This window comes from Metopolophium dirhodum, chromosome 1 (assembly GCF_019925205.1).
Source record: "Metopolophium dirhodum isolate CAU chromosome 1, ASM1992520v1, whole genome shotgun sequence".
NCBI classification, from domain to species: domain Eukaryota; kingdom Metazoa; phylum Arthropoda; class Insecta; order Hemiptera; family Aphididae; genus Metopolophium; species Metopolophium dirhodum.
The window spans coordinates 24,815,883-24,839,480 of NC_083560.1; the positions used below are offsets into that span (position 1 = coordinate 24,815,883).

The 23,598-nt window shown below is 29.1% G+C and overlaps 2 protein-coding genes, 2 long non-coding RNA genes and 1 pseudogene across 4 annotated transcripts; 3 read left to right on the plus strand and 2 right to left on the minus strand.

Annotated features, from left to right (window-relative positions):
* Positions 1-238: 238 nt before the first annotated feature.
* On the minus strand, positions 239-6,567 carry LOC132934837 (uncharacterized). The gene is made up of 9 exons (XM_061001221.1): positions 6,396-6,567; positions 6,121-6,175; positions 5,872-6,064; positions 5,471-5,806; positions 5,304-5,401; positions 5,134-5,216; positions 4,751-4,829; positions 644-824; positions 239-515 (listed from the first exon to the last, which is right to left on the minus strand). Exons 1-3 carry the CDS (start codon positions 6,565-6,567, stop codon positions 5,878-5,880), a joined length of 414 nt encoding a protein of 137 aa, XP_060857204.1. The 3' UTR covers positions 239-515; positions 644-824; positions 4,751-4,829; positions 5,134-5,216; positions 5,304-5,401; positions 5,471-5,806; positions 5,872-5,877.
* Positions 6,568-6,894: 327 nt separating this feature from the next.
* Positions 6,895-10,408, plus strand: LOC132936723 (uncharacterized). Its single transcript, XR_009663527.1, has 4 exons — positions 6,895-7,187; positions 7,978-8,150; positions 8,218-8,356; positions 9,549-10,408. It is a non-coding gene; the product is annotated as an uncharacterized LOC132936723 (long non-coding RNA).
* A 1,853-nt stretch (positions 10,409-12,261) lies between these two features.
* On the plus strand, positions 12,262-14,814 carry LOC132936361 (uncharacterized). The gene is made up of 4 exons (XR_009663445.1): positions 12,262-12,435; positions 13,077-13,597; positions 13,684-13,874; positions 13,952-14,814. It is a non-coding gene; the product is annotated as an uncharacterized LOC132936361 (long non-coding RNA).
* A 245-nt stretch (positions 14,815-15,059) lies between these two features.
* LOC132933563 (endoplasmic reticulum chaperone BiP-like) lies at positions 15,060-18,488 on the minus strand. The gene is made up of 5 exons (XM_060999832.1): positions 18,420-18,488; positions 18,143-18,295; positions 17,086-17,317; positions 15,622-17,022; positions 15,060-15,559 (listed from the first exon to the last, which is right to left on the minus strand). Exons 2-5 carry the CDS (start codon positions 18,277-18,279, stop codon positions 15,350-15,352), a joined length of 1,980 nt encoding a protein of 659 aa, XP_060855815.1. The 5' UTR covers positions 18,280-18,295; positions 18,420-18,488; the 3' UTR covers positions 15,060-15,349.
* Positions 18,489-20,725: 2,237 nt separating this feature from the next.
* On the plus strand, positions 20,726-22,750 carry LOC132937517 (dnaJ homolog subfamily C member 17-like; annotated as a pseudogene).
* Positions 22,751-23,598: the final 848 nt, after the last annotated feature.

Consider the following 23,598-nt stretch of genomic DNA (forward strand, 5'->3'; position numbering starts at 1 on the left):
CAAGTAAATTCCCTTCTGAGACATATTCAGTCCAATTACAGATTAATCCATCTTTGGAAGTTTTTGATATTTTTGCCAATTCCACATATTTTCTAATACATTATCTGGCAACATCACCTGCAAATACTGTAGACAGTCTACCTCAATCATATTTAGATTTAAGGCATCCAAATTAGTCTAAAGTAAAAAATATTCATGGAAAATGTAAATAATGCGATATATGTGAGTATAAATGTATAATTAATGGAATACATTATTATATTAATTGAAATATTACAATTGTATTAATATGCAGGTATAAATATACAAAATGTTCAAACAGTTCAATACAATCAGATGGAATTTTTAAATCTTCAAAACCATCGCCTTCCTGAAACACTTCAATATTTAAATCCGCTTCTTTAAATATCTCATTTGTTAAACAGTCTACTAAACATTCTTCGGATGAGTCTTGTGTATTTCAATTCTCAGTGAATACAACATTGGTATTTTTTCCAAGCAAATACCAACAGAGGCTGAAACAATGTTAATGTAAATATAAAAATAATTATTAATTACTATTACAATTTTAAAACGTACAAATTTAACAATTATAAATATATAGGTACACAAACAGAAATATCAGCTAAAAGTTCCAACATACTTATATTTGAATTCAAGAAGAGTTAAATGATAATTTCCTCTTGGCATTCCTTTCACAAAACTGAAAAAGTTTTCCAGAACATCTTGATTGAGTCTACGAGTTATAATGTACTGTATGTCCTTATAATTTGATTTTAAATCATTCAAAAGATTTTTGAGGGATTGATTTGTACGGAGTATACCTGCAATACAATTTAATAAGTAGGTATTTCATAAGTATTTGTATAATTTTCATTTATAATATAAAATATATTATATTTAAAGAGGTAAAAGAAAAAATATATTTTTTTTGTCAACCTTTTTGGAATGGTAATAATGTTCTATGTTTATGAACACGCATTTTTGAAATGAATTCATCCATATTATCTATTATTTTATTTTGAACATCAAGGTGTTTGCTATAGCCTTTCGCGTGTTTGTCTACTGGGACTTGTTTGTTTAAAAGATCAAACCAGGTGTTTATAAGTTTAAAACATGTACTTGTCTATTAAAATTAAAATTATTTTTTATTTTATATTAATTTAATGAAATATTCAACACACTCAACATACCATATCCCAATGGCTTTTTTGCAATACATTTTTTTCTACAGTAAGAAATAGCATTAGCAATAAAACTGTTATTCAAAAAAAAACTGAGGTGCTAATTTTGTTGCATTGGACCAGAGACATTTATGTGTTTTTCGGATACCTTAAATGTATATTGGAAATCTGATTTTGATTGTAATTTAATTAATTCTTCAACAATGTATCTTCCAATATAGATACCACTGGAAAGAACAAATCTCCGATCAAAATAGTGATTTCTTGGCAGTTTCAATAAATGGGGTGGGTCAATAAATACATGTATGGACGATTTTTGTTATCGGGTGTTCAAAACTAGTGATATCTGAAGTAATGCCTAGGCTAGACCACAGCCCTTCATTGCATGTAGCCATATCACTCACTATAGCTTTTACTTCAAATCTAGCATCATGTAATGAAGTTATGATTTCAATTAACAATGTTTTTGTCATCCTTTAATCGAAATCATAATATATTGGCTGTTTCCAATTAGAAATTAGACCTAAACGATACAAATTGTAATTCCCAACTTAACAAAGTAATATATATAAAAACGTATATTTAAAATTACGTTCATTAATAATCTAAAATATTAAACCTCGAGCCATTACGGTTTGAGCGCATTTGTGAGGTACTAAGACTTGTTGGTTACTTATATGATAACACAACTTAAAGGTTACATAAGTTTCGTCAAACTAAATTATGGCTAATTTTTCATTTTGATTTAAGGCACTTGCTTCATTAAAGAGACAAAATTATTAATTTATTAGTTCATTTGAATAAAAATAATAATAAAAGTGTAAACATAAAGTTTCAATGTTCCCTTTGACCATAATAAATTCATAACATCAACTAAAATTCCCTTTTCTACACTAAACATACTAGCCCAATGTCTCAAAGTAGAAAGTCCTTTAATAGGTATAGGAAAAATGAATGTTTATTTTTTAATTAATTAGTTAATATTTTAATTATGTTTTAAGTATTTTTTTTTGTTCTAAATCCTGGTAATGGGAATTCTTTTTTATCTCTCAAATAAATATATGCCTTTTTTGAAAGACTTCACAATGTTATAGGTTTTTGTTTTTTATGTAACAATAATTGAATTTGAGTTGGGATAGATAAACCATTTTAAATGTTATTGAATTTTTGATTAAATTGCAATTCATTAGTTGTTTTCATTAATTCAATGCACTGCTTTTGTTTTATAATTACATTTCTCAACTTTAACTGCACACCCAAAAGTGTTGAATACTTTTGATACATATCAGACAGACTTACAACAATTAGGTAATGACCTAATTGTTTAAGTCTGTTAAAAATCAAAATACAAAATGACAATTGTTAGTCTGAAATCCAAATAAATTTTTTGGTAAAATGATCTTAATAAACGATGCTGGGCATAAATGAGTTAAAAAGTTTATTTTATTTTAACTTTTTAACTTAACTAGTTACTTTTGGATTTTCATTAACTTAACTATTAACTTATTAAATTTCTTTTTCAATTAACGTTAACTTAACTAAATAATTTATCATTTTAAGAAGTAAGTTAAGTTAATTTATTTGGTTTTTAATTTTATTACATTTCACTATTTCAGTCTATTTTGTTTCATATCAAAAAATATCTACCTTGTACAATTGTTTAAAGTTAACAATCTTATATTTTTCCTATCTAACTTATATGGAAAGTCTAAAATCTGTTTTAAATTCTAAGTTTGGTTCCTTTAAAACAAAAACTATATTGTACAAAGTAATGATACGCCCAATTGTCCTATACACGAGTGAAACATAAAAGTGGACCACTATAAAAACCGATAAGCAAAAAGTAGCTATTTTTGAGAAAAAGGTGCTAAGAAAAATATTTGTCCAAAAAAAAAAAAAAGATCGCTCAAACGGCCTGCGGGAACGACGGACCAAGCTTAGGGAATTGCTCAGAGGCAGACATAGTAGCAACGCTGAAAAGCAAGCGTATTAGCTAGGCAGGACACATATGGAGAGCACAAGACCAGTTAACTCGAAAGGTAACAAAATGGATCCCCAATGAAAAGAGGCCATTAGGAAGGCCAAAACGTAGATGGATAGACAGAGTTAAAAGTAACCTACAAATTCTAAGAGTAATAAACGGCGAAGAGCTAGCTAATGATAGAGAAGCATGGAGAGATGTGGTGGTTGCGGCGAAGGGCCTAAATGGCCTAAACTAAGACAAAAAAAAAAAACTTATATGGAAATACTGTATAAAGTATAAACATTAGTCTATAATTTAGTTTTGGATTGGAAAAAATTAAGTACGCTAGCATTGTATAAAAAAATTACCTTTTTTTAATTTAATAAAAAATTATCAAAAAGTGTGTATTAACTTATAACTTTTTGTTATTGGTGCATATTAACTTAACCTAACTGAGTTAAAGAAAAATAATTTTTTGCCCAGCTTTACTAATAAATCTGAAGTCAGAACATTAAGAAATATTATTTATATATTTTGTGACAAGTATTTCAAATACTACTTAATTAATTTAAGTTTTGTGAATATTATTATACCTATTTATTATGTATTAATTATATGCTAGAAATAAAAATTATATTCAGGATTTAATTTAGATATTTTGTAATAAATAACAAAGCATTGACATTAAATTGTTTTTTTCATATATTTATGAAATATAATATCTATGATAAGTGTTTGTAATAACAAATAGATACAAGTATAAAACTGTATAGTCTCTTGAACAATTTTATTTAATACTCTAATGCTGGGTAGCATTAAAAATGTATTAATTTAGTCATTTGGTCAATAATGGACAACTAAATGTTTAAGGGACCATTAGCTCACTATTGATTTGTTAAATGTTTAGTGATTGTTTATGCAACCCAGCATAAAAGTATTTAAAATTAAATTGGTACAGATAAGTATAATTAATTTAAATGATAATACTTAGTTAGGACTAGAGCTCTCAAATTTGTTCGTGAATTATTCACGTTATCACTTGCCTTTGGTTCAAGGTTATTTAATTTTAGAAATCCAAGGATTTAATTTGCGTAATTAATTAGTAAAACACAGATATTTATTTCATGTGTATTTAAAACACAATATTTACTACACATATTAAATTCAAATAAAATATTAAAGAAAGATTAAAATTTTTTAATAATTTCCGTAAAATACTAAAAACTAAAAATATCTGTATGTTTTTAATTTTATGCTAATACAACATTTTTGAAGCAAAATGTATGAAATTGAGTTAAATTGCACGTGTATCCATGAATTTACCTACACGTGAAATAGAGACCTCTAGTTAGGACCAGTGCTCCACTTGGAAAAATTAAATTAGAGGGACTCTGTAAAATATAAAAAGAGTCCCCATCACTTTTTAAATGTTATTGAACACACATCCCCAAATACCTCTCATTAAATCATATAAAAAATATTTATAAATAATCAATTTCAAAAGTTAAAAAATACAAGTTAATATATTACACAAGTATTATAATTTACCTATTTAATTCTAAGTTAACCAGTAGCTATAGATTATTATAATTAAAAATCATACCTAGGATTTCAAATACTCAATATTGATTGATAGAGCTATCCGGTAGTCACATATCAATCCTCGATTTTGGCTGTTTAACCTGAAACAAAAAAATCTTTGTCAAAGTATCCAATCCACAAATAAAGTTGTTAGTAAAAAATATTATGTAATAATATTATATAATAGGTATTCATAGCTTAGAATATTTATCTTTGTAAAAAAAAGACATTTTTATGCACATCATACTTCCAGTTATAAACATAAAAATAATATTGACATTTATATAAATTTAAACTATGAATACCATTCATAAGGAAGCAACACTAAAATTTAAAACAAATATTTTAAATGTTAACTCAAAGATGTAAGTGATAAATATGTAATGTACTAATGTATAGTATAACCTGATATTTTCTGTTTAACTCTTTTCCAGGAATTTTTTTACTTCATCTAATTCATTAGTATTTTTTACACAGAGTTGGCTTTTCTATACAGACAAATATAATATTGAAAAATTTAAGAACATTCAAAATATTATATAAGTACAATAAATTATATACATATTATATCTTACTATTTCATCACTGTTATCAACATAAGGCATAGCAATGTCATCTGCAGATGCCGGCAAGAAACTTGACTGTGAGTCATATTCTCTGATTTAAGAAAAGTCTGTAAAAATGTTAGATTAATAACAAAATATTTGAATACAATCTTTATAACTAATAATTTTTAGTTAACCGTAGAATCATTATTAGTTAGCATTATATAATCTGACACAGTAAATTTTGGTGATCTTTGCCTCAAAGAATGGTCAGATCTTTTACTAAATACTGAAGTCAAGGAACCAGAACTGAGACATGTACCACTTTTCTCAGCTGAACTAATACACTGTAATAAAAAATAATAAATATTAATGCCAATTTTAATATTAATAAATTATAAGTGTAATTTAATAATTATATAAAAAACCGAATAGTCTTGAGATTTGGATTCTTCACGCTCTATGACAGTAAATATACTATTTCTAGGACTTCTAGTTCTGGACACCCAGCTTTTTGCCATAACTTGATTAGACTTAAAACAAAAATATAAATTAATAGATAATACAAATTTAATTCCAATTAAATATGTGTATTTACTGGAATTTATTCACCGGGCAAGTTTAATGTAGGAATAGCATCAGCTTTTAACTTTCTACAATTTTGTGGGGAATAGTTCAGCATCTTCTGAATCAGCGGTTGAAAATAATCCTCATAGGAAAAATGTAATGAACATACGTAAAAAAAATTTATAAAAATATAACATATTATGTAAAAAAAACAGTAGTAGTATCTTTTGTCACAAAATTTTTTTTATTATTTTTATAAATTAAATATGTTTTTACGAACGTTTTAATGTAAGTATGTAATTTAATCACAAAAAAATTGAGATAAGAGATATTGCCTTAAGGGTAGCACAGATTTCTATATAATACTCTATAGAAGTCTGTGGAGGGTAGCGACATGTATATTATACAAATTTTTATATAATTTATTAATTATCTATGTTTCTTATCTGTAAAGGCTGAATAGGTATATACTATTATTTAACTATCGTATTATAATATATTATATTATGTTGAATAAAATCATAAATAATCTTTAATTAATAATCTAGTTCTTACCATATGAAATATTTATTGGTCTATTTTTTCTACAAGCCGATACCCACAACTTCTGGATGATAGGATCCTTCGGAAACCTATGAATCCTGGGTATTTCTTTCTCACTGCTAATTAATTTATTTCTAGATTTACTCCCTGTAGTGCATCCAGAAACAGAACATACAGAAGCCATTCAGGTAAATTAAACTGTTTCAAGTGAAAGTGTGCAAGAACAAAATACAAATTCGCATAATTCGATGAACTAATAATATTGCTATAAATTGATTAAATGAAAACCAAATTGATAACAAGTCAAATAATGTTACTGATAATCACGGATAATATGGGTAAGCAAGTGACGTATTGTGCAGACCAGAACCAAAAATGTTTTTTTGCGATCATACCGTGTTGTTATATCATGGTCGTCACTACTAATAATTATTATTGTCCACATCAGCAGTGTACAACAATATCACAGAATATAACAATATTATGTTGTCTGTGGCTTATCTGTGGTCGTCACCAACTCGGTTCTATCCGCAACGACCGTGTCGTCGCCTAGCGTATCAATGATACGGTATCATTGTGTATTTGTGTGAGTGTTTGTCGAATGTCGATCCTTTTGCGTTACCGTACCCGACTGCGAGTGTTAGTGTGCGCGCGCCCTATATCTTTACAACGCACCGTCTGCCCTGTTACGCTTCTGTTGCTATAGACGCCGGTTACTTATTACTCATTACGTCCGCAAGCGAGGTTATGACGCTGCCGGTCCAATACGCCAGTCGCCGAGTTCCGATACCACTCACGTACATGGTAATAGTTTTACCGAGTAGATTAATTACATTCACATCCGCATATTAGCATTCTGGGGTCTGTCTCTATTATTTCCGCGCTCTGATCGGCCACTTTACATCGCTGACCTAACTTTACATGTTTTTTAATGCCAAGACAGACCCTAGAATCATAGGCGTAAATAGTGTTTGAAATTTGGGGGAGTGGGCTGTAACTCAGGTCTATACTCGATACTCTTATCATGCATTTAAATTATAGTAACGAAATGATTAGTTTTTGTGGGAGGCTAAGACCCTCTGCATTGCGCCTATTTATGCCTAGAATACTAATATGGTCGAAAAATTAAAAACCAATATTGAGTTATACTTAAGAGTTCTCATTAATTTATGGTAAACGTCAATGTGTAAAAAGGAACAAAATGTGATATCAAATTTTTTATTTATCAATTCGTGTCTAAAGATCGAATCGTTGTATACGACCTACCTACCTAATGTATTTGGTTAGGATACCTAGTCGATATTATACAATATGTATACCAATAATCGCTCATTATAGAGATATTTGTTTTTAATTTTTTAGCACATAAAAGTTTAACACTGTTTAAGTCATTAGAAATTAGACAATACCTATGATACATTATGTTGCACAAATGAAAAATTAAAACAATTTTAACATCAAACTGATTTACTATTTTGCATTTTAACGAACATTTTCACATTTCAATATTTGAATACTTCAATTATTATTATAGGTTTATTATTTATGAAGGATTAGTGTTCGGGTTTTAATTTATGATAACTTTTTTCAACAGGTTCTCATAAGTTGCTAGAAATACTATTGCGGTCACCAAAATATGCTGGATATGTGGGTGGACCCACATGCAGTGTAATAGCAATGCAATGTCCGCACATAAAAGTCATGGTTGTAGACATATGTGCTCATTGTATTTTACAGTGGAACTCTGAAAAATTGCCCATCTACAAAGTGATTTAAAATATTAAATTGTATGTTAAATTTTTCATATTTATACTCAACATAATTTAATTTTTAGCCCAGACTCGATGACATTGTAAAAAAACGGAGAAATTTAAATTTGTTTTTTTCTACAAACGTTAAAGAAGCTATCCAAGAAGCAGATTTAATTTTAATTTCTGTTAATACCCCTACAAAAGACATTTAGAGTAAGCAAAGTAAGTATAATGTACATTTACTGATTAAAAAAAATACAATTAGATGTTTACTTTGCTGTATATTGTATATTAATTATACCAGTATGTGCCTAGTCATTGAGTAGGTCACTGCAATGGGTGTGTATAAATTTAAGTTCAATGATTTGTAAACGATTCTTCACAGGGACGATATGTAAAGATTTAAGGATATTTTATAGTCTATATTAATATTACTATTAGTAATTGATTTTGTTTTAGTGATTAGAGTACAGTGTATGTTGAATTAATAATTACATTACATTGTATATTAATAGGTATATAAGTCAGTTCCTCGACCTTAGAATGCTATGAAAAACTTTGTAAAAATATAGCTGGAAATTAATAAAAACATTTTTAAAATGTAATTGTAAACAGAAAATAATAATGTACGTAATTATAATTCGAGCGAATTATGTCATTGTAATTATATATTATCGTCTTTATGAAAACAAAAAAAAGCAAGAACATTTGTACCTAGATAACTGTTAAGGATGCACAACAAGCATTCAATGAACCTTTCTTCGTTGGATCGTTTTTCAATAAAATATAATGGTATTAATGGTAGGTATTAAATCTATTCATAAAATTTAAATTCACATATTAGGTAGGAATATTAAATTTACAACAGGCAGTTTTTTGCCAATAGAATAAAGAATTATAAACTTTGATGGTATATTCATTAAAATTGAGACTTTAATAGGTACCTATGTTATGTGTACTTTATACTTTATATAGTAAAAAAAAAATGATAAATAATCCCAACTTAAGTTTGACTTGAATCTCGAGTGTGCTAATAGTATTGATTATAATAATTTAAATATGTAATAAGACTAAATAGGTTATAAGTACCGATTGTATTAAATATGAATATTCTGTTTTAAATTTAAAATGTAGTTTAAACACTTTAAACATATCTCATGCTTTTTTACATACAATAAAGTAAATGAGTGACACACAGTAGATGACGCAGCCATTGTAAATTCTTTTCAAAATATAATTTGTTGTGCTTATAAAATTACTTAGATTGTACCTATGTTACTATGTGCATTATTTAAATATATTAAGTCAAAGTATTCATTTTGTCTTAGTCATAAAAGCGAACATAGGTACTATTATATTTACAAAACACCGAACATAATTTGATATTAATTTGTTTTGTCATATTTTATTATAGGGACATGCCGCCGACCTAACATACGTTGAAAACTGCGCTAAGATTATTGACCAAGTTTCAATAAGTGATGAAATTGTAGTGGAAAAGAGTACAGTACCAGTACGTGCAGCAGAGAGCATATATTATACATTTTTAATTGTTCATATACCTGGATGATTCAAAAGGCATATTGTATCATACATTCATAATTTATACCATTTTACTAGCTGTTATATTGACCTTTATGCTTACAAGGCTGAAATTTGAATATAACACCAAGTTGTAATCGTGATAAACCCTGTGCCTTTTTTGAAGGCAAATTCAAAAAGAAAAATAACAATGATTTGCATTCAAAAAAGGCAAAGGTGATACTCGTGAATCACCTGTAATACACGTTGCTAAGACATTACTTGATGAAGAAACAAAACTTATTATTTATGACCCTAAGGTGTGTCGAAGGAACAATAGTAGGATAGTGGAAGAGGTATCAAATGTGAAATTATATAAAAGGAAAAAACAACATTTCAACGAGGATGCTGTTTTTTTCCTAATGATCAATGTAAAATACAGATATCTTATTCTTATTCATAACTAAAATAGATCTTATTCCTAAAAACCCAAAATTCACAAATACTTTGATGTAATTAAATTATTTATATAAATTATGAGTTATATCTCATTTATTTCAATTTATGTTTAATACTTATATTATTATACATTCGTTTGTGTAATTGTATCTTCTATTTCTATACACAAATTACATCTATGGTGTAATTGAAGTTGTTTTATAATGTAAGTTTATTTTTAAATGATTGACAATTTAAATTACCTATTACATGAATTAAATGGTATAAATCATGTTCAAACTGTAAACATTTATAGTTTAGAAAATACGTATTTCCATGTAAATAGTCTTTCCATTTTTTGTATGAATATTTATGCTGTGATATCCAAGAATAAAAATATCGAAAAAATATGATATTTTTGTATATATTTTATTTATTATGACACTAACAATAATTGGAATATTCAAAATCGCCTCGATCATTCCCTAGTAAACTTATTGATCAATCATAATTCGTTTTCAAAATTAAAATCTGTCAAACCAAATTCTTCCAGTTTTGTCTAGCTTATTGGTCTAAAAGATAACAAACAAAATTAATGTTTAGATTGGTCAAATCTATATTAGTTTTGACTTTTGACAAAACCGGCTGCAGCCCCCTTAACGGTTATGAAGCTATACATTCTCTCTGCAAGTTAAATAAATCGGATGGTTTTTCAATATTTGTAAATAGCATATTATGTATAATTAAGACCTTCTGAAAACAAATTATATCTAATTGTAATTCTATTAAAATAGCTATTGATAAAGGTAATTCACTATTTTATCTGACTGGTTTATATAGATCACCTATAGTTATATTTTGGAAGATTTCTTGTTTCTATGAATGATTATTTATCACAATATAAGCATAATTATAATCAAATCTTGTGTGGTGATATTAATATTGATATTTTATCAAATAATCTTGAAACAGTTGAATATTTGAATATCTTATACAGCAATAACTTTTACACTGCTTATAATAATCCACCAGAATTAGTAGTCATTCTAATACATGTATTGATTACTTATTTGTAAAAAAAGTTAACATTAATGTACTATCATTATATTATGTGTTACGTAGTAGCATTACTGATCATTTTAGTTTAATCATAAATATTAATATTGATGATTTAAATATTGAATTTAAAACAATTGATTTTGAACATCTAATTATCTTAATTAGAATTGAAGATTGGAATACCCTACCAGATAATAAAAATGTTGATAGCTCAACAGTTAGGTTAGGTTAGCTAACGGTCTATTATTGTTCGTTCCCAGCTCCAACATCGGATATTCTCCCGGTTTCTCATATAGCAACTTTCTTATTTTGATGTAATTGAAAACTAATAACTGTAAATACTAATAAGTTTACACCATATATTTATTTTTTTAATTCCCATACTCGATAAAATTTTAAAAATATTGACTCGTTTTGCACTATTTACGGACATTTTAAATTTTCTTTAGTTTTTTTCTGTAATTGTTAATCAAATTTTATTTGATGGGTCAAAAATTGTGAAAATGTAATACAAGGCTCCTAATTCATGATTACTACCTATAGCAATTGAAAAATATTAAAAATACATAGACACAATTTTTAAGCATTTCTTAAGCATTTAAATATCGAATTTTGACAAAATTAAAAAATTATTTTGTAGTTAAAAACTTATAAAATGTTCAATTTTTAAAGTTAAGAATTTAAAATTTAAAACAAGGTTCTAATCAATGACATGTATGGTTTTTATTCGTTATAGTTGTCATAGGCGGAACTAGATCTTTTTATTAGATTGGGCTTTTAAACTAATAAACTGTTTTATCATGTATGTCTATCATATTTTATTATTATCTTGCCTACATTAAATGCGTCCATCAATTTTCTCCTAGCATTCATCATTTGATGACGCTTCATTTAATGAATAATATATTCAGTGGCCTTCCAATAGTGTGGCGGTGCTGTCAGCTGGAGGTAGGTAGGTATATATGTTTACTAAATTGTACCACTTTTTTCACGAACTGTTATCACTTATCACCTAACACCTTATCATCTCTACGTCCGACGTCGTGTAGTGTAGATTTGTAGATGCATAACAGACAATAGTACAGTACTTTTAAACTGTTTAATCTGTCTATTATTTATTATTGTCTTGCCTACGTTAAATTCGTCCGTTGGTTTTCTCCGTAGCCTTCATCATGTGACGACTCTGAAATATATCAATACGAATAAATAATAAAAACAACAACAACAGCTATAATAGTTATGCTATAACAACACCGTCGTACAGACTCGCCATGACGGTATAAGTAAGTACAAACGGTAGTATTACTCACTAGGTACCTTTTAAAATATATTATATTGTGATTACTATTTACTAATCACTGATTAGTGGTAAATAGTTAACAAGGAAATAATATTACTTCGTTTTTCACTGATAATGGTAAATAGTTAACAAGGAAATAATATTACTTCGTTTTGTCCCGGAATTTATTTTTATGTTTTTGTGTTGTTGCGTAATTTTTATGATTTCGTTTACGCGTCTTGTGTGATTTCAAGACTTCGCCGATTATTGGAACACGAGCGATAGAGGACGTACCTACTTAGGGTATTGTAAAAATATGTAGGTTGGTATCAAATCTTTATTTAAAATGGTCTACCTATGCGGAGGTCTGATCCAGTGTTCGGAACGTTCACTAAAAAATTGAATTCGTTCACGTTCGCGTTCATATTTTTTTCTAATGAACACGCTTACGTTTTTAGAAAATTTGAATGCGTTCATTTAATTTTTTAACTTAATTTATACCTATGTATTGTTTAAATACTTACCTACTAATACAAAGTCATGGAAATCATAATGACTATTACTGTTGTTTTATGTCCAGCCGTGCCCACTGGAATTTCATATATTATATTTTTATAACTCGTATTTTATTTTATGTTATAATAGTAATCTGATGTACTATCAACCAATTCTTCAAGGTGTAATACAACGTCATAACACGGCTCCTAAAGCAGCATCTCCACAAAATTATCCTCCAGGACATGAAGTACTAGGATCTTTGGTTTATGTTGCAATAAGACAGCCCAACTTACCTGTGCCTTTAAATCATTCTGAAGATAGACACAGAGAACAACATCGTTATGTAAGAGGTTCTCCAGTACCAAATCACATATGTACAGAGAACAACAAAGACACGAGCATAGGCAAAGGGAACGTGAAATAGCTGTGCAAAGAGCACAAAGCAGTTGCACAAATTAGAGAACAGCAGCAAAGAGATCAGTATATTAGAGATAAGCAAATCATTGGCTTACTCCTGAACAACATTCAAGAATGGTCACTGCTTTGTTTCAGCACTAGCAAGAACAACCAAGAGTAATGCAAATACCTTCTACTGTCTCTTCATTTCAACAATCAAGATCAAATACTCCAGAATCTAGGCATCAAGAATCATCATCCAATATACAAAAGTATAACTAATTTCTGGTTGTATGGGAACTGATTTGATGCAATGGTATATATTATTTGAATGTCTAACAATTACATATTTTTTTAGTATAGATAATACTGGTAGTGGTAGAGTTTCAAGACAAGGAATATAACCTAACTGCAGCTAATTTAACTGATGCCATTATCACACATAAAATAAATAAGAGTAATTATGGAACTGGACATCCTCCTAATGCTGTTCCAGTCACCAATCAGGCACATGTTCAACAGCAACGAGCTGGTGATAAGTTATTTCAAGTAAGTTTTAAAATAAATGTATTTACTATTTTAATATCTTAAACTTAAATAATTTATTAACATTTTATATTCTATAGGCATTCCCAGAAGCAAATGAAAAACAAAATTTTAAACCACGAGCCACTCCTGAAATGAGTTGTCCAGGAGAACCATATTCAACAGAACATCCTTTTAAATAATATCCCTTCAATAATATGTTAGCTGCAGGTTTTAAGCCTCATTCTTGAAGCTTCGCCGTGCTTTACAACAGAAAGAATTTGAACAACAAATAAAAGATGACAACAGTTGAGTTCGCTTTTATCCAACTTCAGACGATGACAACAAAAATGAACAGTTTACACTCATCCATTTTCAGCTGCAATCAATAAGTCCACATCGGCTCAGAGCCGGCGCTAGGGGAGGACAAATGGGACATATGTCCAGGGCCCCGCAATTTTTAATTATCATCTTAATACCGTGAAACACATTGACAAATTATAAATCTATAAATTTATTATTATATTCTACACATGTATAATATTCATATTATTCCTATCATCAGTTGTTTGGAAAACGATAGCTAAATTTAGCCATAGTACAAAGTAAATCGTTATCGATACGACGAAGGAATAATATTTGAACGATACTCGCCGAGTAGGATTGTAGGTATAGGTAATACTATAATTAATAATATAAATATTTATTATCTCTATAGTTATTGTTTTCTCTGTTCTTTATTTGGAAAGGCTTAACGCGCATTGCCGTATGCCCGTATTATAGAAGGGGCAAGAGCTATATTCTTAAAATATTTATTTGATTATCTAGTATTATATTTTTGACATTTGAGTATTTGACTGCAATCTGCTTTGCACCTTGCAGTATTTTTTCAACAATTTCTGCGTAGTATCATTAAAGTAAGTTTTCATTTTATGAAATTATTATTACAATTTAGTTTATAGTATAGCCGTATTAAATAATATGTAGGTACCTACTGCGTGCATATCTAGTGTATCAGGTTTTAATGTATTTTATCGTCTACCGCCGCCGCGTATTTAGATATTAAACAATTTATTATTTCATTCACACATTTTGATGAATTTATTTATTTTTATTGACGGTGTTGTAGGTTGTAATTATTAAAATAAATATAAATTAATAAAATAATAATACCCCATGAATTTATTAACTTATAATTTTCAACACATACGTATTATTTTATTATTTGTAAATAATGTTGTTATAACATTATAACATTAAAATAAAAAAAAAGAGTAAGAATAACCTAATATTATTATTTTCAATGTTTAAAGTTCAAATAAAAACATCATTTTTAAAAAAAAAATCATAATTTAAATGAAAAGCTAGAATTTTGCTCTCCTCTGGGTATCTAATACCTATGTCCAGAGCCCTGCAATACCTAGCGCCGGCACTGATCGGCTACACAAAAAAATGATGAGTCTTATATACAATAAAAAAATTTATAAATTATTCTATTTTTAAAGTTCATCCTTTTCAGCATCTCCAGCAGGTGCAGGAGGAACACCACCAGTACTAGCATATAATTTTGATATGATTGGGTTAACAACACTCTCCAATTCGCTTTTTTGTGTTTTGTATTGTTCAGGGTCAGCATCTTGATTTTCATCCAACCATTTCATCTTAGCATCAATAATTTCTTCCATTTTCGTTTTTTCAGAATCTGACAACTAAACACAGAACAAATTATACATGAGAAAAATTTAAAAAATGAAAAAAAAATGATGCTTACCTTGCCACCCAATTTTTTTTTATCACTAATTTGATACTTTAACGAGTATGCATAAGATTCTAAATCATTTCTAGATTCTACACGTTCTTTCAATTTCTTGTCATCATCAGCAAACTTCTCAGCTTCCTTGATCATACGTTCTATGTCATCTGGAGTTAACCTGTTTTGTCCATTGGTAATGACAATCTTTTCTCGGTTACCAGTTCCTTTGTCTTCCGCACTAACTTTCAGAATACCATTAGCATCGATTTCAAATGTAACTTCAATTTGTGGAACTCCTCTGGGTGCTGGTGGTATTCCAGTAAGATCAAATTTTCCAAGAAGATGATTATCCTTGGTCATTGGTCGTTCACCTTCAAATACTTGAATAGTTACAGTGTTTTGATTGTCAGCAGCAGTAGAGAAAATTTGACTTTTCTTCGTCGGTATAACTGTGTTACGTGAAATCAATTTAGTCATAACTCCGCCAACTGTTTCAATACCCATAGTTAAAGGATTTACATCCAAAAGAATGATTGCATCTGTATCTTGTTCACCCGACAAAACACCAGCTTGAACAGCAGCACCGTAAGCTACAGCTTCATCTGGATTAATACCACGTGATGGTTCCTTTCCATTGAAATATTCTTTAACCAGCTGTTGTACTTTAGGGATTCTAGTACTACCACCCACCAACACAATCTCATCAATATCTTTTTTATTCATGTCAGCATCCTCCATGACTTTTTGAACAGGTTTAATGGTAGATCTAAACAAATCAATGTTAAGTTCTTCAAATTTGGCACGAGTAAGAGTCTCAGAGAAATCATCTCCTTCAAAGAAACTTTCAATTTCAATGCGCACTTGATGACTGGCAGAAAGACCACGCTTGGCCTTTTCGACTTCACGTCTCAACTTTTGAACAGCTCGGTTATCTTTTATAATATCCTTACCCTTCTTCTTCTTATACAACTTAATGAAATGATCCATTACTCTTTGATCAAAATCTTCTCCACCCAAATGAGTATCTCCATTTGTAGACACTACTTCAAAGACACCATTATCAATTGTCAACAATGATACATCAAAGGTACCACCGCCCAAATCGAATACAAGAACATTTTTTTCTCCTTCCCTTTTATCTAAACCGTATGCTATAGCTGCCGCTGTTGGCTCATTTATAATTCTCATGACTGTAAGACCAGCAATAGCTCCTGCATCTTTTGTAGCTTGACGTTGACCATCATTGAAATAAGCAGGTACAGTGACGACTGCATGTGTTACCGTTTTTCCCAAGTAGGCTTCGGCAGTTTCTTTCATCTTTGATAATACCATAGCAGAAATTTCTTCAGGTGCAAACACTTTAGATGTACCTTCAATAGTTTCAACTTCAATGTTAGGCTTAGTATTTCTTTCAACCACCTAAAAAACAACACAAAATATGAATACAAGTTATAGTGAATGAATAAAAATGTAAACAATTACCTTGAATGGAAAGAATTTAACGTCATGTTGGACATTGACGTCAGACCAATCACGACCAATTAATCGCTTAGCATCAAATACTGTATTTTCAGGATTTGTAGTAAGCTGATTTTTAGCTGCGTCACCAATAAGACGTTCTCCTTCTTTGGTGAATGCAACATATGATGGAGTAATTCTGTTACCTTGGTCATTAGCTATGATTTCTACTCGCCCATTTTTATACACTCCAACACTAAAAATTAATTAATTAACACATTAGCACTAGGTATTCAAATTGTGAAAAATGATTTAATTATTTATTTAAAGAATATCAGTATTATAAATAAAAATGAATGCCAGAGTTTAAAGAGAGTTCAATATTCCAAATTTTAAGGACAAAAATATAGTTATAAATAAATATATAACAATATATAAGTACTAACAAGAAGTACCTACCTACATTTAAGAATTCAACAATACTTGTACTATTTAAATAACACAAAGAATAAATAAAATATTTACTAGAAAGGCACAACATATTAATATTCAATTGTAAAAAATACCTTACTATAAGTAATTATTAGGTTAATTGAGAAAAATATTTTATTCTAAATGTAAATCATTACTATATACCTAGCCAATATATATTAAATGAAAATTTAAAATTGAGAACATAAAAATCTTGAAAAGGCAAAATAGTCCAATTCAATGTTTTCCTAATGCCCTAACGCTATCTGTACAATATTTTGGATGTCACATATTTATTTCAGGTAAGTGTTCAAAATGAAGTTTAAATAAAAGTTAGACACACACTCAAAAATAGAATTAATTTATTATAGATGGCATAAAACGAATAATTACTAGTAATAACTAAATAATAATCCCTATTAATTAAATATTTATTTATTTATTAATCTAGCATATGGTTTGATAGCAAAGTTATAGAAATGTTTATTTCAAGTAATAGCAAACAATAAAATGTGAACAGTAATAGGATTGCAGATAAATCAAAACGGTATTAAAATAAATAGATTAATTTTATTTAACATAAGTAAACAAATTAATGAGGTATAATTACCATGAATACGTTGTACCTAAATCAATTCCAATAACAGTACCGAGTTCATCTTTGGATTTTGATCCTTCCTTAGACGCAATAGGGCTGACTAAGAAAAACAGTGCCCAAAAAGCACAAATGGTCTTTCGGTGGTCCATGTCCAGGTTTGGATGTCTGTAAAAAAAAACAGTCAGGTATTGTTTCTATCCGCTATTCACAATAATATAATATTATCAAAGTTAATTTCATTATTCGAAGAATACCAAGAGATATTTAACAGCAAACAAAATATATTTACCAAAACAATGACAGCAAAACAAATTGAATTATGACGGGGGGTTTAATAAAATAAAAGTTAAACTGTAACCAGAATCGCGTCGTTGATGACGATGGCGAAGTGAAAGTAGTCTGACCGAAGTAGTAATAAGAAATAGGAATAACCGAACACTAATGCAATACAAACAAGAAAGAGAAACGAAACACCGGAAGACTGACGAATTGGTGCCTTCGTCTCATACCTATAAACAGTTATACAGGCGTGTGGGCTGTTGTTATTGTTCGGCCACCAATCACTTGTCTCCTTTTCATTGGTCCACGTCTGATGACCGAGAGGCGTAAAAAAATTCGAAAATCTGACATAACCTCAACGACTTGTATACCGTGAGTATCGGCCCGTTACGTGGTATACGGTAACCACTTATCAAATTATTACTATTATTATTATTATTATTATTATAGTTATGGCGTTATGCTTAATAATATGATATTAGCGTGTGATTAATGTTTTTGTTATCCGTATAAGTGGAATAAAAATTTAACTCTTACCCTTCACGAATCCGTTCGAGTTTCCCGCCAAGGTGAGAAGTGTCGGCCTGGCCATGGCCGCTGGGCCGCGAATATGGCCAGGGTCCCTCTGTTATTTTGTAGTGTCTTGAACATTTGTTTATTTGCTTGGCGTGTGCCTGGTCTATATAGGGAGTAAGGACCACCTAAAGTATTTAATTATATATTTAACCGTACGCAATATTTCTTTACAGGGTCCAGATACTTGCCTATTATAGTGTGAGCAGGTCACTATAATAATAGTACAAATGTCAAGTAATAAGTAGGAGGAGGTGTTTTTAGATTAATTGAGGTACTGCAAGTTATGTTAGGTGTTATATCTCTTCTTAAAAACAATGCGCTCAGACGAAGGCATGAGGGCCCCGCTCACCAAACCCTGCATTTCTAATTTTTTTAAATGATCACAGTCCGGATCCGGTACATTATTTCCTATATTCCCGTTAACTAAGACAAATCGTTACTCGGTCTCGGATGAGTACTTCTGCGCGAGAGAGAAATCGTTTTCACTTATCATTCATATTATTATCCATCTAAGCTTCTGGGTCAATGGCCCATATGACGTTTAATACCTATTGTCTATGGAACTCCGCACGACGCGACTGTGGCGTCGTGTACGTCGCGGCCCGCCGGACGAGCCAATGGTGGAATGGCTCTCGGCAGTCGGCGTCGCGAGGAGACTTTAATAAGATCGTTCGTGTATCATCAGTGTTTGGAAAGAAGGTTCATATATAGTGAACGATACATGAACGTCACTAGTTTTTTGCAATTAGAACATGAACGTGAACAACGCTTATATTTTTAATGAATTTGATCGATTTTTAAGACGTTCAATTTGTTTACCATTTAATAAATATTATATGTATAAAATATATTAATTAATTATATTATAATAACAATATTTTCATTTTTCCCATTATAATTCCTATAATATTTGTTCGATTGCAAAATATATAAATTAAATACGTGAAATTCCAGTGTCCCCGGCTAGACATACAACAACAATAATATTATGATTTCCATGAATTTGTAATAAACCTAATTGGTTTATCATAATAAGTACCCTAGTATACGCTTAATTTTATCACTGGGAAATCCTATCAAAATGTAACTCAAATAACGGGTCAGATATTAAAAATTAATTCAGATACTTTATAAGTTGTTGTTTATGCTCTAAAGTCTAAATTGTAGTTTTATTTTTTGATTGAGTCGTATATAGGTATTTGTTTTTAATTTTTATATTGACTGCAGGCTAACGATTCATAAAAAAAAAATTAAATGAACGACCCAATAAACACGTTCGTTTTTTTAAAAGAACGTGCGCGTTTGTTTGAAAAAAACACGAACGTGAACGTGAACGAGTTAATTTTTTAAGGCATGAACGTGAACGAGAACGAGTTAATTTTTTTAGTGAACGTTCCGAACACGTCTATCATGTCAAGGAACATGTAAATAAAAAACGTGAATCGCAAACGTTTCATCCCCGTTAGTTATTAAATAGGATAAATCGCGTTGTAAAACTGGTTACTCTGGTAACACACATTCTCAAAAACACGCATAATGCATCAAATGATAACAACATCGAAAAATACATTTTGTATTTGCCTTTTGAGTTTTGATACTTTTTCATAATTATCAATTATTAATTAGTAATATTACCCACTTATCATAATATTATATTGTAAGTACCAAGTTGTACGTTTGTAAAACGGATCATAACATAAAATATATCCCTAATCCCTATAGTATCTTCTTGTTGTTTCTATAACATTTCGTATTATAAAGCATTTTTTAAAGATGGATTCAGATTTGAAAGATTTAGATCGTCATGAAATAATTGGGATCCAACAGTCGGCTACTGAGAAGGAGGTAATTCAATTTCTAATTCTAATTTATTGTAGAACTATAAATATTATTTACCATTTAATCAGATCAAAATAGCATATCGGAAGAAAGCTCTACAAGGTCATCCAGATGAAAATCCCGATAATTCCAAAGCAGCTCAATCGTTCTCAACGTTATATAAACTATTAACTATTCTTGAAGACTTAGGAGCTCGAGTAAGATTTGTTGCTTTTGTATTGTAAATATATTTTTAATTTTATATGTTTTTAATTGTTTTTAGTTAGATAATCTCAATATATTAAATGCTAAGACTGGTGAAAAAATGCGAGAAAAAGAATGTGATTTGAAAAGAAAGAAACAAGATAAAGTGGAACGCCAATCCAAGGTACCTAATTCTTTATTTAGTTAAATTTTTGTTTTTATGATGATTTTTTTTTTGTATAGAAAGAACTGAAGCATTTAAGAAAAGAATATAAATCCCTACTTGCAACTGTAATAGCCCGAATGAACAAGCTGCTTAGGCAGCAAGGAACTCATAAAAAAAAGATTGGATCATTCATATTAAAAGTAAAGTGGATGGAAAATGGAGTGTATAATAAAGATAATTTAACATCACTGTTTTCTAAGGTAATTTATCAAAATTTAATTTTAAATATTTGTCTAATACTCACACTATACAACATTATAGTATGGACAAGTAATAAATGTTTTGGTTCTGGAAGACAAAAGTGTTGCTCTAGTTGGGTACAAATTTAAGACTTCTGCTGTAAGTGATTTCAAATTAAATTAAGAGGAAGCTTCACAGATATTCATTGTCTCTGTCTTACAAGTGTGTAACATAGCAAATTTACACTCAGCAGATCACGTTTAACACATTGACGGACAATCATAAAAAGTACTGATGTAGCAGTATGTTTGTTTGAGGATGTCAGGGGACACTTTTGAATTCATATATAATAGTACTGCTATAGCTGTTCTCGAAAACCGACCAAGAATTAACACTACTGCCACAGCAGTGGTTTTTTTCTATGGTATCATATGAGAGACCAAGTCTACTGTCCATATACATCATAAAGTGACATTGGTTACTTTTGGTATTCATTAGTACTTTTTATAAATCGATTAATAAAATTGATTAATTTAGGCATGTTTTTTATAATTACTTATAATCCATACTGTCCGTCGATATGTTAATCCGTTAGTTTAAAAATTAGAGTGAATCGAACTATTATGAAAAGAATGTTACCTATGTGGGTTATTTACAATTATTTAGTTTTTAAGTTAGTTATGAGCAGTTTTAGTTTACGCTATATTATGTAAACATAACTCGCTAAAAAATTGAACCATCGTAAAAACCCACATACAAACACTGATTATGTTCTTACCAACAAGTTTCATAGGTAATAGGTTGATTCACTCCAATTTTTAAACTAACGTAGCTTAATGTGATCTGCTGAGAATACATTGTCTATGTTACTCACTTGTAAGGCGGAAAAAAGAAATGGCTGCGTAGCATCCTCTTAAGGTAAACATTGTACTAATAATTTTCTGTGTTCATACAAATACTCTATTTTGTTAGATAAATGCTAAAATATTGGAAGTTGGTTATCCAAATTGTCCTCTAACTGTGAGTTTTTTCGGAGATTACGGACAAGACATTAAAAACAATTCAAATCATACTTCTGCTCCAAATCCTAGTACTAGCTTTTCAGCTTATCAAAATCCAAATGACAAACCATAACAAAAATACTTCAAAAACATCATCATCTGCACAAGTTAATTTTTAAACCATGTTAACAAATGTACTATTTATAAAAAAAATACAATTTTCCTTAGACATTTTTGGATTATTTGGTACTTAAGAGATTTTTACAAGCTAGTAGACCTCAACAAGAAATTTGTAATTCAAACAATATAAATACAGAAGACCCTAGGGTAGTATGAAAAATATAACAGATTTGATTTACATAATTATTATTAATACTTGTTGTTATTATTTTCATATTATCTCAACATGTATAAATATTTTTTTATTCTACGTTCATTTACATTACAAAGTAAAGGATGTCTACCTAAAATATAGAAAAAAATATATTTAATAATATGAATTTTATTAGTTATTATTAGTTTTTAGTTTTTAACATTCCTAACAAACAAATGTATTTCTACAAATTATTTTACTATGAGCTTATATACCTTCATCAGTTGTCTAAACAATATAATATGTGTTCTTTTGAAAAGTTGAATCTGTCTTCACTTTCAAAATATTCAATAATGGTACCTATACACACACATTTTTTACATCTAGTTTTTACATCTAGTAATGCACATCAAAAAACAATAATGTAAACAAATAAAGGTTGTAGACATAGAGATTTATCGTTCTCTTGAACATCTCGAAACACTCACTTAGAGGTTGATAAGCAATTATTGAGATTTTTTATATAATTTATTTAATCAACAAATACACATGTTTAACTTTACATTTGTAGTTTATATTTTAGAATAGTTTGTATGTAAAATATTTGAAGAATAAAAATGTCTACTTTAGATGCAGCTTTCCAAAGCCACTTTATTTTAAAATCATTGATAAAATTACCTTTAACTTCTTTATTTCAGTTTTAGAATAATAGATAACACTAATATGTAATTATCCTAAAGAAGATTATTTTGTATAATACTATCATTATATTACATGCATACAAAAATAATACATACAAATATTAAACATTTACTTTTATTTTACAATAATTAATTTACATTTACAGTATATACATAATGTGTAATAATAT